General features: G+C 42.4%; 1 protein-coding gene across 6 annotated transcripts in view; it reads right to left on the bottom strand.

Annotated features, from left to right (window-relative positions):
- Nucleotides 1-23,788, bottom strand: part of LOC109898885 (zinc finger MIZ domain-containing protein 1) — a 195,076-nt gene that overhangs the window by 24,673 nt on the left and 146,615 nt on the right. For all 6 annotated transcript variants that reach the window (XM_031835561.1, XM_031835562.1, XM_031835565.1 and 3 more), the window contains 2 exons: nucleotides 21,185-21,298; nucleotides 14,312-14,417 (listed from right to left, as the gene is read on the bottom strand). In XM_031835561.1, the coding sequence (XP_031691421.1) occupies nucleotides 14,312-14,417; nucleotides 21,185-21,298 (220 nt within the window). The remainder of the gene's footprint in view (nucleotides 1-14,311; nucleotides 14,418-21,184; nucleotides 21,299-23,788) is intronic.

Genomic DNA, 23,788 nt, shown 5'->3' with positions numbered 1-23,788 from the left:
AGCAGAGAGAGAAACAGGAGGAGAGTTATCCCCTCACTTTAATGCTTTATACAGTCTCTGAGCTGTATGTACAGCTCTATCGCTCAGTAGCAAATGTGTCAGAAGGAAATCAAGAGAGAGTAGCATCGCTGTTGGCTAACTTGGCTGCAGACTGCAAAATCAAGATATGCAGGAACTAAAACTTTGGCTGCACACTTGTCTTAGTCATGCAGTCTCTTGCTCTCTCCATATAGTCTACCCCTCCCCCTAAACCCAAAAGGCAGTTTCGTTGTGGTACATATATAAGGTCACATGGCTGTTTCAAATTCAAGCCCTGAATGAGTGATATTAAATACTTCTCTATTGCAAAACAGTCCATATTCAATAGAATCCAATCCGATAACTTTGTATTTATTTGCCAGAAATGATACTTTTTTTAATTTAAGGGAAAACAAGCAAGATCCTGCATCTTTCTACAACCTTTAGTATCCTCTGCCAACAATAGCCAAACATTGTTGACATTCTGCTGTACTGTAGGGTAGTAATCACTAGCCTACATGTTATGCCATGACTTGTTGAAAGAAATAATACATAAAGCATCATTTCAAAAAAATCATCCTCGGTCACACCTTTAAATCAACCCAAGAACAACTCCAAACTCGCCCCTCTCCGGAATTCAGAAAAGGAGTTGTCGGAAATACTTCTTCATGCAAATATATAAGCAGTGAGCATTATGAGCGAGAAGTGTAAATGTCTGTCGGCGTTGTCATTTTGAGGGACACTAATGTGTTTGTTGAATGTCACAGAGACAGCTTCAAGAAAGGACGGACATGATCTGAGACAGGTGAATGATTGACTGACTGCTGCCACTAGAGAGGAACCAAGAACTAGTTTGGTAACCATAAATATCCACTGGTCTGCACAGTACAGCACCTACACGTGAAACACCTCATAATGCTCTGTGCCTTACGTCTATCCACTTCCCCTTGTAGGCATATGTCTGAGGAAGGCTATAAATAACTAGCAAATGAGTCAGTCAGATGAATAGGCTACCTTTTTGAAACAGTTAATGACCAATAAATATATTTTTTCTATGAAGACCTAACCTTTTAGGTAACTTTTAAAAAATCATTTTAAGTTATGTTGAGGCTACCATAGCGTTGCCAGTTGATCCTGACAGTGGCACATCCTCCACCTCAGAGCTAACGTTAGCGCTCTCCTGTGAGGAATGGGATTAGGGTTAGCTCTGGTCTTTGTAGGGCAGCATAACCATTATCTAATGACTCTCCAGCAGGGAAGTGAACAGTCTGCAGGTAATCCACAGCCATGGCTAACGGCTAACAGCGAACTGCAGCTGGGTAATCCCAGATACAGCAACTGCAAGCATCTATCGGCTAACAGCCATCGGCTAACAGCTAAAGGCTAACTGCAGCTAGTAATGCAGCCACAGCAACCGATATTAATTTTATATATTTATTTAACCATAATTTAACTAGGTAAGTCAATTAAGAACACATTCTTATTTACAATGATGGACGACCAAGAGGCAAAAGGCCTCCTGTGGGGATGAGGCTGGGATACAGTAACAAACACAAAGCTAATAATAGAAGTGGCACCAAGGTGGCCTTTTGCATGGGGTAGCTATGCTAACAGCTAATTCTGTCACAACAGTGTGGATAGAGGCAGCTACACTCCCCTACATATTTATTTGGGCAGTGAAGTTAAAACTTTTATTTTTGGCTCTATACTCCTGCATTGTGGATTTGAGAACAAATATTTAATATGAGGTCGACAGTACAGAATATGGACGCTAACATGATTCCAGATGATCATGAACGAATCGTGAATAATGATGAGTGAGAAAGTTACAGATGCACAAAAGATCATGCCCCCAAAACATGCTAACCTCTCACCATTACAATAACAGGGGAGGTTAGCATTTTTGGGGGGGAATGATATTTATGCCTCTGTAACTTTCTCACTCATCATTATTCACGATTCATTCATGATTATCCGTAATCATGGTAGAATCCACATTAATATAGTGTTCAGAAACATATTGTATTGTTATGTACAATAAAATGACTCCAAAATGAAACAATACATTATTTACCATAAATTTCTATTGGGCACAACATAATCCGATACACAACCACAACAAACTGCAAATGCATCCAACAAATTTGTAGAGTCACAAGCTTGATGTAGTCATTGCGTGCTATGAATATGGGACCACATGCTGAACTTTGCCCAATTACTTATGACACCTTCAAATGGGGGAATAGATACATAAAGTTATTTCATATCCAAAACAGTGAAACAGGTGTGTATGAAAATACACTAAAATAAAAGGTGACATTCTGTACTGTTGCCTCATAAAACATCCAAAATGTTGAAGTATAGAGACAAATTAAAAGATTTAGCTACACTGTCCAAATAAGTACATAGGGGAGTGTACTGTACGCTCACAGTAAACTAATGCTAGCCCAATAGGATCTCAGTCTCTTCTCTGACTAATCGCAGATTAATGCGGCAGGTTAATCTCTCACTCTGAGAGGTCACAAACCCCAGACAGCTCATCCTTACCACCACACACACGCATATACACACATACACACACACACACACACACACACACACACACACAAACACACAAAGATAGGCGTACACAGTAAATAATATGACTATGCACACACGCCACATAGTCCTAGGCAAACAGGCTGCTTACATTAGGCCTAATACAGCCTCTACAGAGGTAAAGTTAACATGTGTAATATTTGAAATATCTAGCATTTTCATGAATACTTGGCCTATAAGGGTACAGACAATCTCGTTCCATTTGAACATCTCCACTGTAATAACCATCCTGTCACTGTTTGATTGATCAGCATACAGAGCGGAGCTGGAGGACCAGGCTGGCCCCTCCCCTCCCCAGAGATGGCCAGAGTGGACCTCAGACTCCTGCTCTCCTTCTGAGCTCTCAGGTGTCAGATGTGGGACCCTCTGTCGCCAGCCTGGCTGTCAGGGGATTGTGCTGGGGCTGCACTTTATGTGCACGGAGACACACACACACTTGCACGCAAGTGCACACAGGCACACACACACAAAACACACACACACATACAGGCCGTGCTGGTGATGGGCTGGTGCATCATCTAGTCCAGCCTCACATAGAGGCCTTAAGAGTGTCTGTGTGTATTTGTGTGTGTTCTGCGACCGTCGCCCTCTTGTCTGGTTCCTCAGACAGATGTCCTTGCAACCGAGGTAAGATGGATGTTGGCTGTCTGAGTGAGAACAGTCTGAGGCTCATCTGCCTTCATCACATCTCCCATCTCTCTCTCCCTCTCCCCATCCCTCCCAGTCTCTCTCTCTCCCCCTCCGGTTCTCTCTCTCTCTCCCTCACTCCCAGCATCATATCTCCATCCCTAACTCTCCTCCCTCCCTCTCCCTCCCATCCCTCCCTCTCTTTCTTCATTCCCTACTTATGTATCATTCCTTTCAGGACATCTCCCATTAGTCTCTGTGCATAAACAGCTTTCCTTCTAGGTGGTGGGCCGCTTTAGTTTTCGAGATAATCGATCTCTGTCGAGGGAGGAGCTGTTTTTTTGTTGTTGGTTCTTTTAATACATATTGTGTATATTTATTTATTCTGAACACATTTCCGTTTGTTGGCAATGTAAATTCTTGTAAATGTTTTCAAAATATTTACTTTTATGTTTGCTAGCTGAACAGGCAAACACTGCCGAGTACTAAACTATAAACCAATCAAAACTCGTGAACTATCTCTGCTGATTACGTCTGCCAATCACATAATCTGTATCTGAGGTAGGTGGTGGTGACAGCTGGTGGTGAAAACTCGAAAGAGATCTCCGTCCGACAAGCTGCGATCTAACTGTTGAGTGATAGAAATGTGATACCATCAACGCAAGCTGTAAAATGACTCCTAACTTAGAGCACAGGAACCTTAGTAATGTAGCTAACTTGCTAGTTAGCTAGCTAGTCACAACAAGAAGATCTGTTGCTAGCTACCAGGATCAGATACATTACCTTCAGAAAGTATTCACACCCCTTTACTTTTCCCCCAAAAAATTGTGTTACAGCCTGAATTTAAAATGGATGAAATTGACATTTTGTGTCACGGCTCTAATGTCCGTGACACATAATGTCAAAGTGGACTTTTGTTTGTAGAATTGATTTTTAAATAATAAAAAATGAAAAGCTGAAATGTCTCGAGTCAATAAGTATTCAACCCATTTGTTATGGTCTAAATCATTTCAGGAGTAAAAATGTGCTTAACAAATCACATAATAAGTTAGATGGACTAATTCCGTGGTCAATAATAGTGGTTAACATTTTATGACAACCCCATCTCTGTACCCCACACATACAATCGAGTAGTGAATTTCAAGAACAAATTCAAGCACAAAGACTAGGGAGGTTTTTCAAAACCTCACAAAGATGGGCAACGATGCTGAATATCCCTTTGAGCATGGTGAAGTTATTAATTAGGCTTCGGGTGGTGACCCCAGTCTTAGATCGCTTGTACTGTGAAGCAGGTTCTCATTGAGGATTTGCCTGTATTTGGCTCCATTCATTGTTCTCTCTATCCTTACCAGTCTCTGCCACTGAAAATGTTCCCCATAGCATGTTGCTACCACCACAATGCTTCACGGTAGGGATGGTGATAGATAGGTGACGACCTGTGGCAAATTTTCTCCAGGCATAGCGTTTTGCATTCAGGTCAAATAGTTACATTTTTGCCTTATCAGACCTCATCATTTTTTGTCTTATGCTCTCAGAGTCTTTCACATGCCTTTTTGAAAACTCCAGGCATTCTGTCCAGTGCCTTTTTCTCAGGAGTGGCTTCCGTCTGGCCACTCATCCATAAATCTCAGATTGGTGAAGTGCTGTAGAAACTATTGTTCCTCTGGCAGGTTCTCCCATTAAAAAATATATATATACAGTGGGGCAAAAAAGTATTTAGTCAGCCACCAATTGTGCATGTTCTCCCACTTAAAAATGGGAGAGAGGCCTGTAATTTTCATCATAGGTACACTTAAACTTTGACAGACAAAATGAGGGGGAAAAAATCCAGAAAATTACATTGTAGGATTTTGAATGAATTTATTTGCAAATTATGGTGGAAAATAAGTATTTAGTTGTCCACATATTCTACGTCAGAACCGTCCAGAGTAGTGATGCTGGACGGGTGGGCAGGTGCGGGCAGTGATCGGTTGAAGAGCATGCATTTAGTTTTACTGGCATTTAAGAGTAGTTGGAGGCCACGGAAGGAGAGTTGTATGGCATTGAAGCTCGTCTGGAGGTTAGTTAACACAGTGTCCAAAGAAGGGCCAGAATTATACAGAATGGTGTCGTCTGCGTAGAGGTGGATCAGATATTCACCAGCAGCAAGAGCAACATCATTGATGTATACAGAGAAGAGAGACGGCCCGAGAATTGAACTCTGTGGCACCCCCATAGAGACTGCCCGAGGTCCAGACAGCAGGCCCTCTGATTTGACACAATGAACTCTATCAGAGAAGTAGTTGGTGAACCAGGCGAGGCAATCATTTGAGAAACCAAGGCTGTTGAGTCTGCCGATAAGAATGTGGTGATTGACAGAGTTGAAAGCCTTGGCCAGGTCGATGAATACGGCTGCACAGTATTGTCTCTTATCGATGGTGGTTGTGATATCATTTAGGACCTTGAGCATGGCTGAGGTGTACCCATGACCAGCTCGGAAACCAGACTGCATAGAGGAGAAGGTACGGTGGGATTCGAAATTGTCGGTGAACTGTTTGTTAACTTGGCTTTCGAAGACCTTAGAAAGGCAGGGTAGGATAGATATAGGTCTGTAACAGTTTGGGTCTAGAGTGTCTCCCCCTTTGAAGAGGGGGATGACCACGGCTGCTTTCCAATCTTTGGGAATCTCAGACGATACGAAAGAGAGGTTGAACAGGCTAGTAATAGGGGTTGCAACAATTTCGGCAGATAATTTTAGAAAGAGAGGGTCCAGATTGTCTAGCCCTGCTGATTTGTAGGGGTCCAGATTTTGCAGCTCTTTCAGAACACCAGCTATCTGGATTTGGGTGAAGGAGAAATGGGGAGGCTTGGGCGAGTTGCTGTGGGGGGTGCAGGGCTGTTGATCAGGGTAGGGGTAGCCAGGGGGAAAGCATGGCCAGCCGTAGAAAAATGCTTATTGAAATTCTCAATTATAGTGGATTTATCAGTGGTGACACTGTTTCCTAGCCTCAGTGCAGTGGGCAGCTGGGAGGAGGTGCTCTTATTCTCCATGGACTTTACAGTGTCCCAGAACCTTTTTGAGTTTGTGCTACAGGATGCAAATTTCTGTTTGAAAAAGCTAGCCTTTGCTTTCCTAACTGCCTGTGTATATTGGTTCCTAACTTCCTTGAAAAGTTGCATATCACATGGGCTACTTGATGCTAATGCAGATTGCCACAGGATGTTTTTGTGTTGGTCAAGGGCAGTCAGGTCTGGAGAGAACCAAGGTTTCACTTTGTCATAATGGGGTACTGTGTGTAGATGGGTGGATTTCTTTTTTTTATACTTTACTTGATACCTAGCGTAGTAAAATGTTAAGACAAGGTCATAACCATGTCACAATAAGTCATAACAGCTGACATAACTTGTCATAACCTGTCATAATATGGTCATAACTTGATGTGTTATGTATTGCGTTATTTTATGGTTATTTTATGGCTGGTTATGACACCTCCATAAGTGTCAAAACTCACAAAACCTACCATGGTAGTTATTTTATGGCTGGTTATGACACCTACATAAGAGTGTTAAAATCCACAAAACCCTTCCACACAAGGCAAAACATTCTATTACACCATAGTGTCACGACCTCCGCCGAAGTTTGTCCCTCTTCTTGTTCGGGCGGCATTCGGCGGTCGAAGTCGCCGACCTTCTAGCCATCGCTGATCCTCTTTTCATTTTCCTTTGGTTTTGTCTTGTCTTGTCTTGTATCACACCTGGTTTCAATCCCATTCATTACATGTTGTGTATTTAACCCTCTGTTCCCCCTCATTGTCCTTGTCGTTGATTGTTTGTAAGCATTGTGCAAGTTATGTTCTGGTGTGCGACGGGTTTTATACCAACTTGTTTTATTTTGTATATTTGGGTTTTTGAGCACATATTAAACTGCTCCATTTATACCAAGTTCGATCTCCTGCGCCTGACTTCCCTGCCCCCAGCACACACACCCTTACACAGACTACTTGTCAACGCTATTTTTATGTTTTATAACATTTTCTGAAATTGACCATGTTGAATTAACATTGTAATTGCACACACACTGATGTCAGACATGCACATACCCCAATGCCCCCTGTTTCTGATGACTGGGATGAATGCAGGAGCAGATTTCAGGAGCAGGACAAGACACCCTCTTTTTGACTGATATAAGGGCAAGTACGTGATAGGACCTATCTTGTTTATATGACTCTGATGGTCATAATGCTTCTTGACAGTGTCATAAAGTGAATTTCCTTAGTCCAAGTAAAGTGACACAGGTGGTCATAATGCTTCTTGACAGTGTCATAAAGTGAATTTCCTTAGTCCAAGTAAAGTGACACAGGTGGTCATAATGCTTCTTGACAGTGTCATAAAGTGAATTTCCTTAGTCCAAGTAAAGTGACACTGGTGGTCATAATGCTTCTTGACAGTGTCATAAAGTGAATTTCCTTAGTCCAAGTAAAGTGACACAGGTGGTCATAATGCTTCTTGACAGTGTCATAAAGTGAATTTCCTTAGTCCAAGTAAAGTGACACTGGTGGTCATAATGCTTCTTGACAGTGTCATAAAGTGAATTTCCTTAGTCCAAGTAAAGTGACACAGGTGGTCATAATGCTTCTTGACAGTGTCATAAAGTGAATTTCCTTAGTCCAAGTAAAGTGACACAGGTGGTCATAATGCTTCTTGACAGTGTCATAAAGTGAATTTCCTTAGTCCAAGTAAAGTGACACAGGTGGTCATAATGCTTCTTGACAGTGTCATAAAGTGAATTTCCTTAGTCCAAGTAAAGTGACACTGGTGGTCATAATGCTTCTTGACAGTGTCATAAAGTGAATTTCCTTAGTCCAAGTAAAGTGACACTGGTGGTCATAATGCTTCTTGACAGTGTCATAAAGTGAATTTCCTTAGTCCAAGTAAAGTGACACAGGTGGTCATAATGCTTCTTGACAGTGTCATAAAGTGAATTTCCTTAGTCCAAGTAAAGTGACACTGGTGGTCATAATGCTTCTTGACAGTGTCATAAAGTGAATTTCCTTAGTCCAAGTAAAGTGACACAGGTGGTCATAATGCTTCTTGACAGTGTCATAAAGTGAATTTCCTTAGTCCAAGTAAAGTGACACAGGTGGTCATAATGCTTCTTGACAGTGTCATAAAGTGAATTTCCTTAGTCCAAGTAAAGTGACACAGGTGGTCATAATGCTTCTTGACAGTGTCATAAAGTGAATTTCCTTAGTCCAAGTAAAGTGACACAGGTGGTCATAATGCTTCTTGACAGTGTCATAAAGTGAATTTCCTTAGTCCAAGTAAAGTGACACAGGTGGTCATAATGCTTCTTGACAGTGTCATAAAGTGAATTTCCTTAGTCCAAGTAAAGTGACACAGGTGGTCATAATGCTTCTTGACAGTGTCATAAAGTGAATTTCCTTAGTCCAAGTAAAGTGACACAGGTGGTCATAATGCTTCTTGACAGTGTCATAAAGTGAATTTCCTTAGTCCAAGTAAAGTGACACAGGTGGTCAGGTGGTCAACATGACTTCATAAAACAATAAAACAAGCTTTAGAATGAAAGGAAACTTCTTGGCAGGGAAATGTAGGTGTCATAACCAGACATAAAATAATGCAATATATGTCACATCAGGTGTAAATATATGGGTAATGACAGTGTTATGACCATATTATAACACGTTATGTCAGCTGTTATGACATATTATGACATGGTTATGACCATATCATAAAGTGTTATGACACTAAGTGTCATGTAAAGTGTTACAAAAAAAACTATTTCATCCATTTTGAGGCTGTAACACAACAAAATGTGGAATAAATCAAGGGGTATGAATACATTCTGAAGGCACTGTCCGTGTAGGCTATGCCATATGGCTAATATCGATATGCAACTGTCATTTCTAAACCTCCATTCTAACATACATGACAGGCACACATCTTTCTATCTACATGCTCTGATTTGGGTTTCTTTACAAAGTGTCTGATTGAATGTGTATTTTAAGCCTGCAGCTAGATCATTGAAATGAGAAATATAATCAGGCCAAAACACGATTCAACAATTGAACTCTCTGAAAAAGCGATAGCTAGCTAATGAAACACAAAATGACATTAACAGTAGCTGGCTAAGCTAGTCAAACTGTAACATTGGCTAGCTTTCAATAAATTGCCTAAATGATCAATGGAGTTACCTCTTCATATGATCAAGACAATTCATATTGGATGCTGCATATTTCAAGTGCCCTCAAAACAGATATTTATCTTATTTCATTTGGGGAGCTAGCTAGCTATATTGGTTCTTCTTCATCAGACAGCAGCTCGTGTTTTTACATGAAGCTGTGTTTACATTGTAGATAGAAGCCATACATTGGTCGGTATGTATGGGAGTTCTGATTGGTTCCAAGTTTAGTTGTTTAGCAAATTTGTCTGAGCGGCCATGTGTTGAAATATATTTTTTAGGAGAAAAAATGTGCAAGAAATGAAGGTGCCAACAAATCTTATAGTCATAAGAATGGTTTATTGTCATGTACAAAAAAATCTGCTCCTCCCTCGATGGGGATCGATCAACTTCGTGTTTTAAGGCTTCAGCCCACCACCTATTCCCCTCAACCCACATTTTAGTTTGTGTCCAAAATGGAGCCTTATTCACTGTAGCACTTTTGACCAGGGCCCATAGCGCATAGGGGGCCATTTGGGATGCATCAGGCACAGGTCCAGGCTGGATTCTTTACACAAGATCCCAGAGCCATCACAAGGCCTGGAGATGATTTGAACTGTCAGACAGACCACACAGTTCAGCTTGAGCCCTGGACGACAGTCACATTATACCATCAGTACAGAAACAGGTGAAGGGAATAGACCTAGGCATATAAACTAACGTCTGCCTGTCTGTCTGTGTGCTTGGGTTCTTCTAATAGGTGGATCATCCACTAAGGAATTATACTATTTCAAGAGAAGAAATAATAGAAACAGTTGATTTTGAAAATGCTCTCTACGGATGACCACTGAGGCATGAGAGATGAAATGGAGAAATGTAATTCTATCGTGTGTACACATATAGATACATTTAGACTCAGTTTTTCACAATTCCTGACATTTAATCAAAGTAAAAATTCCCTGTCTTAGGTCAGTTTGGATCACCACTTTATTTTAAGAATGTGAAATGTCAGCGAATGTCAGTGAAATGTTCGGCTGTTATTTCTTTCATCACATTCCCAGTGGGTTATAAGTTTACATACACTCAACTAGTATTTGGTAGCATTGCCTTTAAATTGTTTAACTTGGGTCAAACGTTTAGAGTAGCCTTCCACAAGCTTCCCACAATAAGTTGGGTGAATTTTGGCCCATTCCTCCTGACAGAGCTGGTGTAAGTGAGTCAGGTTTGTAGGCCTCCTTGCTCGCACACGCTTTTTCAGTTCCGCCCACATATTTTCTATAGGGTTGAGGTCAGGGCTTTGTGATGGCCACTCCAATACCTTGACTTTGTCGTCCTTAAGCCATTTTGCCACAATTTTGGAAGTATGCTTGGGGTCATTTTCCATTTGGAAGACCCATTTGCGACAAAGCTTTAACTTCCTGACTGATATCTCGAGATGTTGCTTCAATATATCCACATAATTTCCCCTCCTCATGACGCCATCTATTTTATAAAGTGCACCAGTCCCTCCTGTAGCAAAGTACCCCCACAACATGATGCTGCCACCCCCGTGCTTCACGGGTGGGATGGTGGCTTGCAAGCCTCCCCCTTTTCCCTCCAAACATAACGATGGTCATTGTGGCCAAACAGTTTTCTTCAAAAAAGTATGATCTTTGTCCCCATGTGCAGTTGCAAACCGTAATTTGGCTTTTTTATGTTTTGGAGCAGTGGCTTCTTCCTTGCTGAGCGGCCTTTCAGGTTATGTCGATATAGGACTCGTTTGTGGATATAGATACTTTTGCACCTGTTTCCTCCAGCATCTTCACAAGGTCCTTTGCTGTTATTCTGGGATAGATTTGCACTTTTCGCACCAAAGTACGTTAATCTCTAGGAGACAGAACGTGTCTCCTTCCTGAGCGGTATGACGGCTGCGTGGTCCCATGGTGTTTATACTTACATACTATTGTTTGTACAGATGAACCTGGTAACTTCAGGCATTTGGAAATTGCTCCCAAGGATGAACCAGACTTGTGGAGGTCTACACTTGTTTTTCTGAGGTCATGGCTGATTTCTTTTGATTTTCCCATGATGTCAAGCAAAGAGGCACTGAGTTTGAATGTAGGCCTTGAAATACATCCACAGGTACACCTACAATTGACTCAAATTATGTCAATTAGCCTATCAGAAGCTTCTAAGGCCATGACATCGTTTTCTGGAATTGTCCAAGCTGTTTAAAGGCACAGTCAACTTAGTGTTTGTAAACTTCTGACCAACTGGAATTGTGATACAGTGAATTATAAGTGAAATAATCTGTAATCAATTGTTGAAAAAAATGTACTTGTGTCATGCACAAAGTAGATGTCCTAACTGACTTGCCATCACTATAGTTTGTTAAAAAGACATTTGTGGAGTGGTTGAAAAACTAGTTTTAATGACTCCAACCTAAGTGTATGTAAACTTCTGACTTCAACTGTACATGCTAGCACATAATGCCGAAATCCCAAATATTTACCACAAAAAACAAGCCAATCAAATTCATGGTTACTCAAAGTTCTTTCAACCATCCCCTTATATTTATTCTGACCGGTTATGGCTTTGTCAGGCTTTCTCTACCCCTCCACCCATCCATCCATCTCTCTCTCCCTCGTCCCTGCCTATCCAGATTTCACTCCGACAAATGGACACTATGAGGAAGAATGGGGTGTGGTTTGGAGGAATTGGATTTGAAAGGCAAAGTGTCTGAGGACAGCATTACTGTAGTGTGTGTGTTGTGTGTGCGTGTGCGTGTGGGTACATTTGTGTTTGCGTGTGTGTGTGTGTGTGTGTGTGTGTGTAGAGACTGTCGAGTTGACTGTTTTCTGTGAGGCTGCCGGCCATCCGGACAGCTCTTCTCAATGGCACATTAAAGATTAATAGCTACTATAAATACTCTCTGTTATAATGTACTCTGGCCATACGTCATGTCTGAGATACTGTACAAGCAGTTTAAAGAAGGCAGAAATGAACAAAACCACAGAAGCCCTAAAATATGACCATTATGTTCCAAATAGCACCTTATTCCCTACAAAGTGCAACTCTTTTTACAAGGGCCCACAGAGCTCTGGTTAAAACTTGCATCCCATTTCTGTGACCAGGATGTGATCAGACAACCTTATAGACACAGTTGAAGTTGGAAGTTTACATACACTTAAGTTGGAGTCATTAAAACTTGTTTCTCAACAACTCCACAAATGTTCTTGTTAACAAACTAAAAAACTATTGTTTTGGCAAGTCAGTTAGGACATCTACTTTGTGACACAAGTCATTTTGCCAACAATTGTTTGCAGATTATTTCACTTATAATTCACTGCATCACAATTCCAGTGGGTCAGAATTTTACATACACTAAGTTGACTGTGCCTTTAAACAGCTTGGAAAATTCCAGAAAATTATGTCATAGCTTTAGAAGCTTCTGATAGGCTAATTGACATCATTTCAGTCAATTGGAGGTGTACCTGTGGATGTATTTCAAGGCCAACCTTCAAACTCAGTGCCTCTTTGCTTGACAAAGATTAACGTACTTTGGTGCGATAAGTGCAAATCAATCCCAGAATAACAGCAAAGGACCTTGTGAAGATGCTGGAGGAAACAGGTACAAAAGTATCTATATCCACAGTAAAACCAGTCCTATATCGACATAACCTGAAAGGCCGCTCAGCAAGGAAGAAGACACTGCTCCAAAACCGCCATAAAAAAGCCAGACTACAGTTTGCAACTGCACATGGGGACAAGATCGTACTTTTTGGAGAAATGTCCTCTGGTCTGATGAAACAAAAATAGAACCGTTTGGCCATAATGACCATTGTTAAGTTTGGAGGAAAAGGGGGAGGCTTGCAAGCCGAAGAACACCATCCCAACAGTGAAGCACGGCGGTGGCAGCATGGGGGTGCTTTGCTGCAGGAGGGACTGGTGCACTTCACAAAATTGATGACATCACGAGGCAGGAAAATTATGTGGATATATTGAAGCAACATCTCAAGACATCAGTCAGGAAGTTAAAGCTTGGTCACAAATGGGTCTTCCAAATGGACAATGGCCCCAAGCATACTTCCAAAGTTGTGGCAAAATGGCTTTAAGGACAACAAAGTCAATGTATTGGAGTGGACATCACAAAGCCCTGACCTCAATCCAATAGAAAATGTGTGGGCAGAACTGAAAAAGCGTGTGCAAGCAAGGAGACCTTCAAACCTGACTCAGTTACACCAGCTCTGTCAGGAAGAATGGGCCAAACTTCACCCAACTTATTGTGGGAAGCTTGTGGAAGGCTACCCAAAATATTTGACCCAAGTCAAACAATTTAAAGGCAATGCTACCAAATACTAATTGAGTGTATGTACATTTCTGACCCACTGGGAATGTGATGAAAGAAGTAAAAGCTGAAATAAATCATTCTCTCCACTATTATTCTGACATTTCACATTCTTAAAATAAAGTGGTGATCCTAACTGACCTAAAACAGGGAATTTTTACAAGGATTAACTGTTGGGAATTGTGAAAAAATGAGTTTAAATGTATTTGGCTAAGGTGTATGTAAACTTCCAACTTCAACTTTATAGTAAATGCAGTAAATAACCTACCTTATGAACTCAGACTGAGAACAATTCACACAAAAGGCCTCCTAAAAGATTGAAACGTTGGGCCTGGGGTGTTCAACACTAGCTGTGTCACATACAGTGACTTCCTAGCCTGCACTTCATCATGGCGCGGGTAACACTTTATTTTACAGTCCTGTTTCACCTGGGTACATTTGGCACCAAACAGAAGAAAACAAATTGCAACAGGACGGGATGACCTGCATCTGTCCAATAAGAAACGTTGCAAAAACGTTGCCCTAATGAACATGACCCTGATATTTCCCTGGTATTTAGTCAGTAATGTTGCCGTGTCTCTTACCTGCAGACTTGGGTGTGAACTTGTCTCTGTTAGCAGCACACACAGCCAGCAGCCTGTAGCCTAGGTCCAGGTCAAAGCCTTGTTGGGCTGCCACACGACTCACCACCTAGAGGGAGGGATAGAAGGGGGAGAGGGAGGGAGAGCAAGAGACACAGATGAAGAGGGGAAGAAAGAGGGCGATAGAGAGATGGGGGGGGTAAAGAGAGAGGGTAAGATATAGAAGGGAGACGGGAGAGAGAAAGAGAGAGAACAATCGATAAGTAACCAGAACACTACTCAGTGAGCAACCACAGAATTATCAACACAGTAAGTAACTATGTGCAACATATTCCGGGGTATTTGTGTTGAAGCCAATCAAAACAGTTACTATTTGAGCTTTTGAATATTTCAGATCTAAGAGAGAGCAGTGGGACAGGTAAGGTACATCCCAAAATGGCACCCTATTCCCTATATAGTGAACTACTTTTCACTCCAATATGTTTGTTCCATGTCTGCCATTTATCATGAAAGCACGATAGAAAGTACCTCGACTCTCCTTAGCAAACAGTTATAATCTTATGCCTGCTAAACTAGGAAATGCTTGTGTCCCACTAACCTCCTAACCGTGATGTTCTGTTATCGAATAATGTGATATTTGGCTCTGGGTTCCCAGAATGAGATTATGCTGGAACAGGTTTATGAGGTGAACCATGATGTAAAAAGTCTTGTTGAATCTATTGTAGCACACAGACGGGAAATTAAAAGATCAGCAGGAACATTGTTTGAGCATCTGTTAAAAACTACAGTCATCAGATGATTCAGTAAACTCACAGATGTAGTTGTCCGACTGCTTCCGTAGTCTTGGATATACCAGACCTTGGAGCATTGTAAGTTAGGCAACAGCACAAGTTATGGGGCGGATGTCGGCTTCTCTCTGACATTTCGAAAGGGAGAAAAAAATCTGGGGAGACAGACAACTCCCAACAAATTACGAGTTTGGGTTGTCGGGGCTTGAAATGCGGGCAGGAATTGTGCTGATGTGTAGCGAGGGGCAACAAGCGGATACGCCAGTGATGTTACCGGGTGACATGCTTCCCATTTCCGACTCGTCCCCTCTGTCTCAACTGCTGGAACTTCTACATACGGTTAAGCTGGAGCATTGGTACTACACTGCCGGGAGCAACCCGTCTGTAGAGAGACTACAGCTTCCGCATCACCGCTGTCCTAGAAGAAACACTGTCCTAAGATGTGTTCAGAAGGCTCGATCTGAGCAAAGCTCGGCACAGATTTGCTCACCTTGATCATCTACTCAACCTATAGACTGAGTAATGTTTAGATTCATTATTTTTTTTAAACAGTGGAAACTAGAGCAAAAAAAAGTAATCCTAAACCAACACTTGTACTTGACCCAGCTTTAAGAAGCTTTAAAAGTGACTTCCAGAATGACGCGTTTGTCCATTTACACTACACACGCTACACACTAGGCCTACAGATGCTATCCCTTCAGTTTAAGACAACATTCAGAAATTCTGTAAAAAAAAAAACGTCTCTCTCAATTTGTGCTCTTCCTCCCCGGAAAGACCTGCACGCTCTAAGACTTCTCCGTCACAGTGTGGCCTGCATCCTACCAGAGTGCAAAGAACCTTGGCGAGACCCTGGCAAACAGCCTGTCGTTCTCTGCAAACATCAAAACAGTGACTCGCTCCTGCAGGTTCATGCTCTACTATCGCTCCACTTTCCCTGCACATTGGAAATATGGTATTGGAACTGACCCTGGATATAAACTGAACAAAAATATTAACACAACATGTAAAGTGTTGGTCCCATGATTCATGAGCTGAAATAAAAGACCCCAGAAATGTTCCATAAGCACAAAAAACGTATTTCTTTCAAAAACAAAATCACAAATTTGTTTACATCCCTGTTAGTGGGCATTTCTCCTTTGTCAAAATAATCCATCCATCTGACAGGTGTGGCATATCAAGAAGCTGATTAAACAGCAGGATCATTACACAGGTGCATCTTGTGCTGTGGACAATAAAGGCCACTCTAAAATGTGCAGTTTTGTCACACAACACAATGCCACAGATGTCTCAAGTTTTGAGGGAGCGCGCAATTGGTTTGCTGACTGCAGGAATGTCCAACAGAGCTGTTGCCAGATAATTGAATGTTAATTTCTCTAGCATAAGCCACCTCCAACGTTGTTTTAGAGCGTTGGTTCCCAAACTTTTTATAGTCCCGTACCCCTTCAGAAATTCAGCCTCCAGTTGCGTCCCCTCTTTAGCACCACGGCCATGGCACTCTCAAATGTTGTTTTTTGTCATCATTGTAAGCCTGACACACACACCCTATACAATTCATTTATTAAACATAACATAACGAGTGCGCTGAGAGTCAGGAAGCAAGTTTAGGGAGTGAAAACATTTAATTAATGAATAAACAAGAAACACGAACAGCGCGCCGACATGAAACAGGAACAGAGGGCAGGTAATCAAGGAGGTGATGGAGTCTAGGTGAGTGTCATTATGTGCCTAACACTGGTGACAGGTGTGCGCCCTAACGAACAGCCTGGTGACCTAGAGGCCGGAGAGAGAGCACACGTGACACATAAGAATGTGAGTTTTTGTCACAATTCGGCCCGTGGGAAGTGACAAAGAGCTCTTATGGGACCAGGGCACAAATAATAATATAATAATAATCAATCATTTTGCTCTTTATTTAGCCATCTTACATATAAAACTTTATTTGTTCATTGAAAATGGTTTATAACTCACCACAGGTTAATGAGAAGGGTGTGAATAACTCCCCATAGGTTAATGAGAAGGGTGTGAATAACTCCCCACAGGTTAATGAGAAGGGTGTGCTTGAAAGGATGCACATAACTCTGCAATGTTGGGTTGTATTAGAGAGTCTCCTTATCATTTTCCACACAGTCTGTGCCTGTACTTAGTTTCATGCTAGTGAGGGCTGAGAATCCACTCTCACATAGGTACGTGGTTGCAAGGGCATCAGTGTCTTCACAACGCGATTTGCCAAGGCAGGATACTCTGACTGCAGCCCAATCCAGAAATCTGGCAGTGGCTTCTGATTAAATTCAATTTTCACAGAATCGCTTGTTGCAATTTCGATGAGGCTCTCTTGTTCAGATATCGGTAAGTGAACTGGAGGCAGGGCAGGAAAGGGATAACAAATTCAGTTGTTTATGTCATCCGTTTCGAGAAAGCACCTGCGTAATTGCGCACCCAACTCACTCAGGTGCTTCGCTATATCACATTTGACATTGTCTGTCAGCTTGAGTTCATTTGCACACAAAAAAATCATACCATGATGGAAAGACCTGTGTGTTGTCCTTGTTAATGCAGAGAGAGAAGAGTTCCAACTTCTTAATCATAGCCTCAGTTTTGTCCCGCACATTGAATATAGTTGAGGAGAGTCCCTGTAATCCTAGATTCAGATCATTTAGGTGAGAAAAAACATCACCCAGATAGGCCAGTCGTGTGAGAAACTCGTCATCATGCAAGCGGTCAGACAAGTGAAAATGAGCGTCAGTAAAAAAAACTTTAAGCTTGTCTCTCAATTCAAAACAACGTGTCAATACTTTGCCCCTTAATAACCAGCGCACTTCTTTATGTTGTAAAAGCTTTACATGGTCGCTGCCCCTTAATAACCAGCGCACTTCTGTATGTTGTAAAAGCGTTACATGGTCGCTGCCCATATCATTGCATATTGCAGAAAATACACAAGAGTTCAGGGGCCTTACTTTAACAAAGTTAACCATTTTCACTGTAGTGTCCAAAACCTCTTTCAAGCTGTCAGGCATTCCTTTGGCAGCAAGAGCCTCTCGTTGGATGCTGCAGTGTACCCAAGTGGCGTCGGGAGCAAGTCCTCCACAATAGTATGGGGCTTGCCTGTCCTAGCCACTCGGTAACGCACCATATAATACGCTTCTAGCCCATTCTTATTAATGGTATCTGTTGCTTTTATACATGTCTTACTACTTGAAAGTCGTCTTAATTCTCACTCAAAAAACTCCTGCAGCTTATTTTTCAAATTGGCATGTTTTGTTTCTAAAAGGTTTCATCGAGTTGTGAGATAGTACTTTTGCACATATAAGACACTGTGGCTGAGGAAAGGCACTACTCCCAATATAAGTGAACCTCAAATCAATGTAGTTCTCATCATATTTGGGGCTGCAGGTAGCCTAGTGGTTAGCGCATTGGACTAGAAACCGAAAGGTTGCAAGATTGAATCCCCAAGCCAACAAGGTAAAAATCTCTCGTTCTGCCCCTGAACAAGGCAGTTAACCCACTGTTCCTAGGCCATCATTGAAAATAAGAATTTGTTCTTAACCTGTTTGGGATAGGGGGCAGCATTTTCCCGTTTGGATGAAAAGCGTGCCCAGAGTAAACTGCCTGCTACTCTGTCCCAGTTGCTTATATATATGCATATTATTAGTAGATTTGGATAGAAAACACTCTGAAGTGTCTAAAACCGTTTGAATGATGTCTGTGAGTATAACAGAACTCATATGGCAGGCGATAACCTGAGAAAAATCCAACCAGGAAGTGGGAAATCTGAGGTTTGCAGTTTTTCAATTCTTAGCCTATCAAATACACAGTGTCTATGGGGTCATTAATTGCACTTCCTAAGGCTTCCACTAGATGTCAACAGTCTTTAGAACCTTGTTTGATGCTTCTACTGTGAAGGAGAGGGGAATGAGGGCTCTTTGAGTCAGTGGTCTGGCAGAGTGGCATGAGCTCGTGACGCGCGTTCACGTGAGAGTTAGCTTGAGTTCCATTGCATTTCTGAAGACAAAGGAATTCTCCGGTTGTCTGCTCCTAGTAATCGCGCGTCATGAATTTGGATTACTAAACACGCTAACAAAAATGAGGTATTTGGACATAAAGATGGATTTTATCAAACAAATCAAACATTTATTGTGGAACTGGGATTCCTAGGTAAGTGAATATTTATAATGCTATTTCTGACTTCTGTTGACTCCAACATGGCAGATAACTGTTTGGCTTGATTTGTTGTTGTCTGAGCACCATACTCCGATTATTTCATGGTTTGCTTTTTCCGTAAAGTTTTTTTAAATCTGACACGGCGGTTGCATTAAGGAGAAGTATATATTTAATTCTGTGAATAACAGTTTTATCTTTTATCAATGTTTATTATGAGTATTTCTGTAAATTAATGTGGCTCTCTGCAAAACCACCGGATGTTTTGGAAGCAAAACATTACTGAACGTAACGCGCCTATGTAAACTGAGATTTTTGGATATAAATATGCACTTTATCGAACAAAACATACATGTATTGTGTAACATGATGTCTTATGAGTGTCATCTGATGAAGATCATCAAAGGTTTGTGATAAATTTTATCTATATTTCTGCTTTTTGTGACTCCTCTCTTTGGCTGGAAAAATGGCTGTGTGTGTTTTTGTGACTAGGCTCTGACCTAACATAATCATATGTTGTGCTTTTGCTGTAAAGCCTTTTTGAAATTGGACACGATGGGTAGATTAACAAGAAGTTTATCTTTCATTTGGTGTATTGCATTTGTTAATATATGAAAGTTACATATTTCAAAAAAATATTTTCAGCGGAATGTTGTCGAGTCTAGCCGTAAGAGGTTTTAACTGACTTGCCTAGTTAAATAAAGGTTTTAACTGACTTGCCTAGTTAAATAAAGGTATAATAAAACAATATTTGCACCTCTTCGAAGGTTTTCTGATCCACAACCCTACCTTTTTTAAGGTTCAGTATCTGTGACCAACAGATGCATATCTGTATTCCCAGTCATGTGAAATCCATAGATTAGAACCTAATGAATTTATTTCAATCGACTGATTTCCGTATATGAACTGTAACTCAATAAAATCTTTGAAATTGTTGGATGTTGCATATATATATTTTTGTACTTTCAGTACTTTTACATTCAGTACTTTCTCATGTTCTTATTATTTCTTATTTTATTTATCGTGTTTTTGATCTACTTTATGTTATTTTTTAGTATTACATTGATATTGATGACTGCATTGTTGGGTTTAGAGCAAGAAAGGCATTTCACTGTAATAGTGCACGTGACATTAACATTTTAAAACTTTTCATCTCCCGTCTGGACTACTGTAGTTCGCTGATGGTTTGTGCCATCAAACCCCTGCAACTCATCCAGAACCCTGCAGACCGCTTAGTGTTCAACATTCCCAAGTTCTCCCATGTCACCCCCCTCCTCCACACTCCACTGGCTTCCAGCCGAAGCTCGCATCCACTAAAAGACCATGGAACTTGCCTACGGAGCAGCAAGAGGGACACCCCAACCCAAGCACTCCATTCTGCCACCTCTGGTCTCTTGGCCCTCCCACCCCTACTGGAGGGCAGCTCCCGCTCAGCCCAGTCCAAGCTCTTCTCTGTCCTGGCACCCCAATGGTGGAACCAGCTTCCCCCTGAAGCTAGGAGAGCAGAGTCCCAGCCTATCTTCCGAAAACATCTGAAACTCTGCCACTTCAAAGATTATCTTAAATAATCCCACAGTGTGTGTGTGTGTGTGTGTGTGTGTGTGTGTGTGTGTGCGTGCGCACAGACAGTGAAGCGTGACTGGGGCTTTAACCTCGGTCACAGGCCCCTGAAGGCCTGAGCAGCTGCTTCACGTCGCTAACAGTAACCATAACTGAGGCTTGTGATCGGTTGACACGGGAACGGGGGGGATGTGATTGGCCCATAACCATAACAGAGGGCTGTGATTTGTGGACACAATAGAGGGCTGTAATTGGTTCGTAGCCCTAATGGAGAGCTGTGATTGGCTGACACAACCAACAGAGGGGTGTGATTGGTTCGTAGCCATAATGGAGACTTGTGATTGGCTGAGACGGTCAGCGCGGGTCTTCTTACCGTTAGGCATCCCATGAGGCTTTGTTCAAAGGGTCTCTGAAAGGCTCGGGGATCTCCGCACCAGTCCAGCAGCTCTGTTGCTGCTGTGTGGAAGTTAGCCGGGTTCTGTAGGTGCTGTCGGACAAACGAGAGAAAAACTGTCTGTTAGAAATATATCACTTCATAATAAATGTAGCTGGAACCATCGTCATCATTACGTCGAAATTGGGCTTTTTTAGGAGGAGAGAAGGATGAAAAGACAAGGGTCAGGAGAGAGATGGAGAGAGGAAGGTACGACTAGAGGAGAGGATTAGGTGGGTGAGTGTGAGGGCATTACTAGCAGACTTTGATGCATTGTTGAGCAGGGTATAGGTTCTATACCCACAATGCATCAGGGCCTGAGTGGGTGTTGCTGGTAGGGGGTGAGGGTCCTTACAGGCTATTATCTAAAAGAGACCTCCGTCAATCTTAAATTACTGGGGTACTGGGCTTAGGCTCGAGCAGCGGAGATTTCTGTGTGCTGACATTCACTTTCTCTCTTCTTTCACAGAGGTTAAAAACGGTTCATTCTATTCTCTCGCTCTGTCTGCACACTACCCAGCCTTGAAGAGCACAATGAGGGGTATTAAACTAGGCCTCTTCCTCTCTGTCCTTCTCCTTCTCTCTCACGCTCTTCTCTTCCTCCATTTCTTCCTCTCTCCCTCTCTGTTTTTCTCCCTCTACTTCTCTCGTTCTCTCCCTCTCTCTCACACCACCCTTCTCTTTAGCTCCTTCTCTCTCACGCTCTTCTCTTCCTCCATTTCTTCCTCCCTCCCTCTCCTGTTTTTCTCCCTCTACTTCTCTCATTCTCTCCCTATCTCTCTCACACCACCCTTCTCTTTAGCTCCTTCTCTCTCCACAGCTCAGGAGGTGAATGGCTCTGTGCTCTGGCTTGTTCTAGCTGAGGAGATTGAGCCCTATTTAAAAGCATGTATTATTTTCATCCTAGCTGAAATGTGTTCTTCAGTGCATCCTAGCAGAGGAGGTACACACACACACACACACACACACACACACACACACACACACACACACACACACACACACACACACACACACACACACAGTTAGAGGTATTGTCTTTGCAGGGCAGCTGAGGTGAGTGTCTGAAAGAGAGGATTTAGCTCAGTCTGACAATAGAGCTCATATGAGAGAGAGAGAGAGAGAGAGAGAGAGAGAGAGAGAGAGAGAGAGAGATAGAGTGTGTGTGTGTGTCTGGTTGTCTGTCTGTTCACCAACAGAGGTAGGCCTTGAGAACAGAGCGGTGTCATGACCTGAGAGGGAGGTTGGTCTTTTGTAATGTGGAGATGGGTGATTGTGGAAGCAGCTGTGGACTATCAGAGAGAAATGATTGAGATGGAGAGATGAGTGAGAGAAAGGGAGAGGGAAGGGAGATGGAGAGGGAGGTAGGGGATAGGGCTAGATGAGTGAGAGAGAAAGGGAGAGGGAAGGGAGATGGAGAGGGAGGTAGGGGATAGGGCTAGATGAGAGAGAGAGAAAGGAAGAGGGAAGGGAGATGGAGAGGGAGGTAGGGGATAGGGCTAGATGAGTGAGAGAGAAAGGGAGAGGGAAGGGAGATGGAGAGGGAAGGGAGATGGAGAGGGAGGTAGGGGATAGGGCTAGATGAGTGAGAGAAAGGGAGAGGGAAGGGAGATGGAGAGGGGGGTAGGGGATAGGGGGATAGGGCTAGATGAGTGAGAGTGAAAGGGAGAGGGAAGGGAGATGAGAGATGGAGAGGGAGGTAGGGGATAGGGCTAGATGAGTGAGAGAGAAAGGGAGAGGGAAGGGAGATGGAGAGGGAGGGTAGGGGATAGGGCTAGATGAGTGGGATAATGACATTATTGCTGGTTGATGTGAGTCAAAGAGCCTACATCTCCAGGGTGAGACGGGTTCATACTGTAGTTGCCACAGAGAATAATGTGTCTAAATTTACACTGGGAAAAACAAAATGAAAGAGAAAAGCCCAGTCCGAAGAAAGCTACTCACTCTTTCCATTAGCGCCTTTCTGTGTTTTTCCAATCTGGAGGGACATGATAGCAGAGGGAGAGGTGTCGGCATCCTCACAGGCATGATAACACAAACATTGGCACAGACACACGCACACACACACACACACACACACACACACACACACACACACACGCACACGCACACGCACACGCACCATGCATACACATGGATTTAGTACTGTAGATATGTGGTAGTGGTGGAGTAGAGTCCTGAGGGCACACAGTGTGTTGTGAAATCTGTGATTGTATTGTAATGTTTTTAAAATTGTATGAACTGCCTTAATTTTGCTGGAACCCAGGAAGAGTAGCTGCTGCTTTGGCTAGTTAACTTGATAGTAATTTGGTGGATCAAAAGCTACCCACCAAACGGCCTAACAGTAACTAGAGACAAGGAGCAGTAGTGATGTTAACAAACATTGTGACAACGGAGAGAGAAAGAGGGAGAGAGAGAGAGGCAGAGAGAGAGGAGAGAGAGGTCAGAGAGAGAGAGAGAGAGAAAGAAGAGAGAGCGAAGAGAGAGGGGGGAGAGGGAGAGAGAGAAAGGAAGGAGAAAGAGAGCGAAAGAGAGAGAAAGAAG

Source organism: Oncorhynchus kisutch, linkage group LG11, assembly GCF_002021735.2.
Source record: "Oncorhynchus kisutch isolate 150728-3 linkage group LG11, Okis_V2, whole genome shotgun sequence".
In the NCBI taxonomy this organism is placed as follows: domain Eukaryota; kingdom Metazoa; phylum Chordata; class Actinopteri; order Salmoniformes; family Salmonidae; genus Oncorhynchus; species Oncorhynchus kisutch.
The sequence above is the reverse complement of the archived record's forward strand: the minus strand, read 5'-3'. Positions and strand labels throughout refer to the sequence as shown.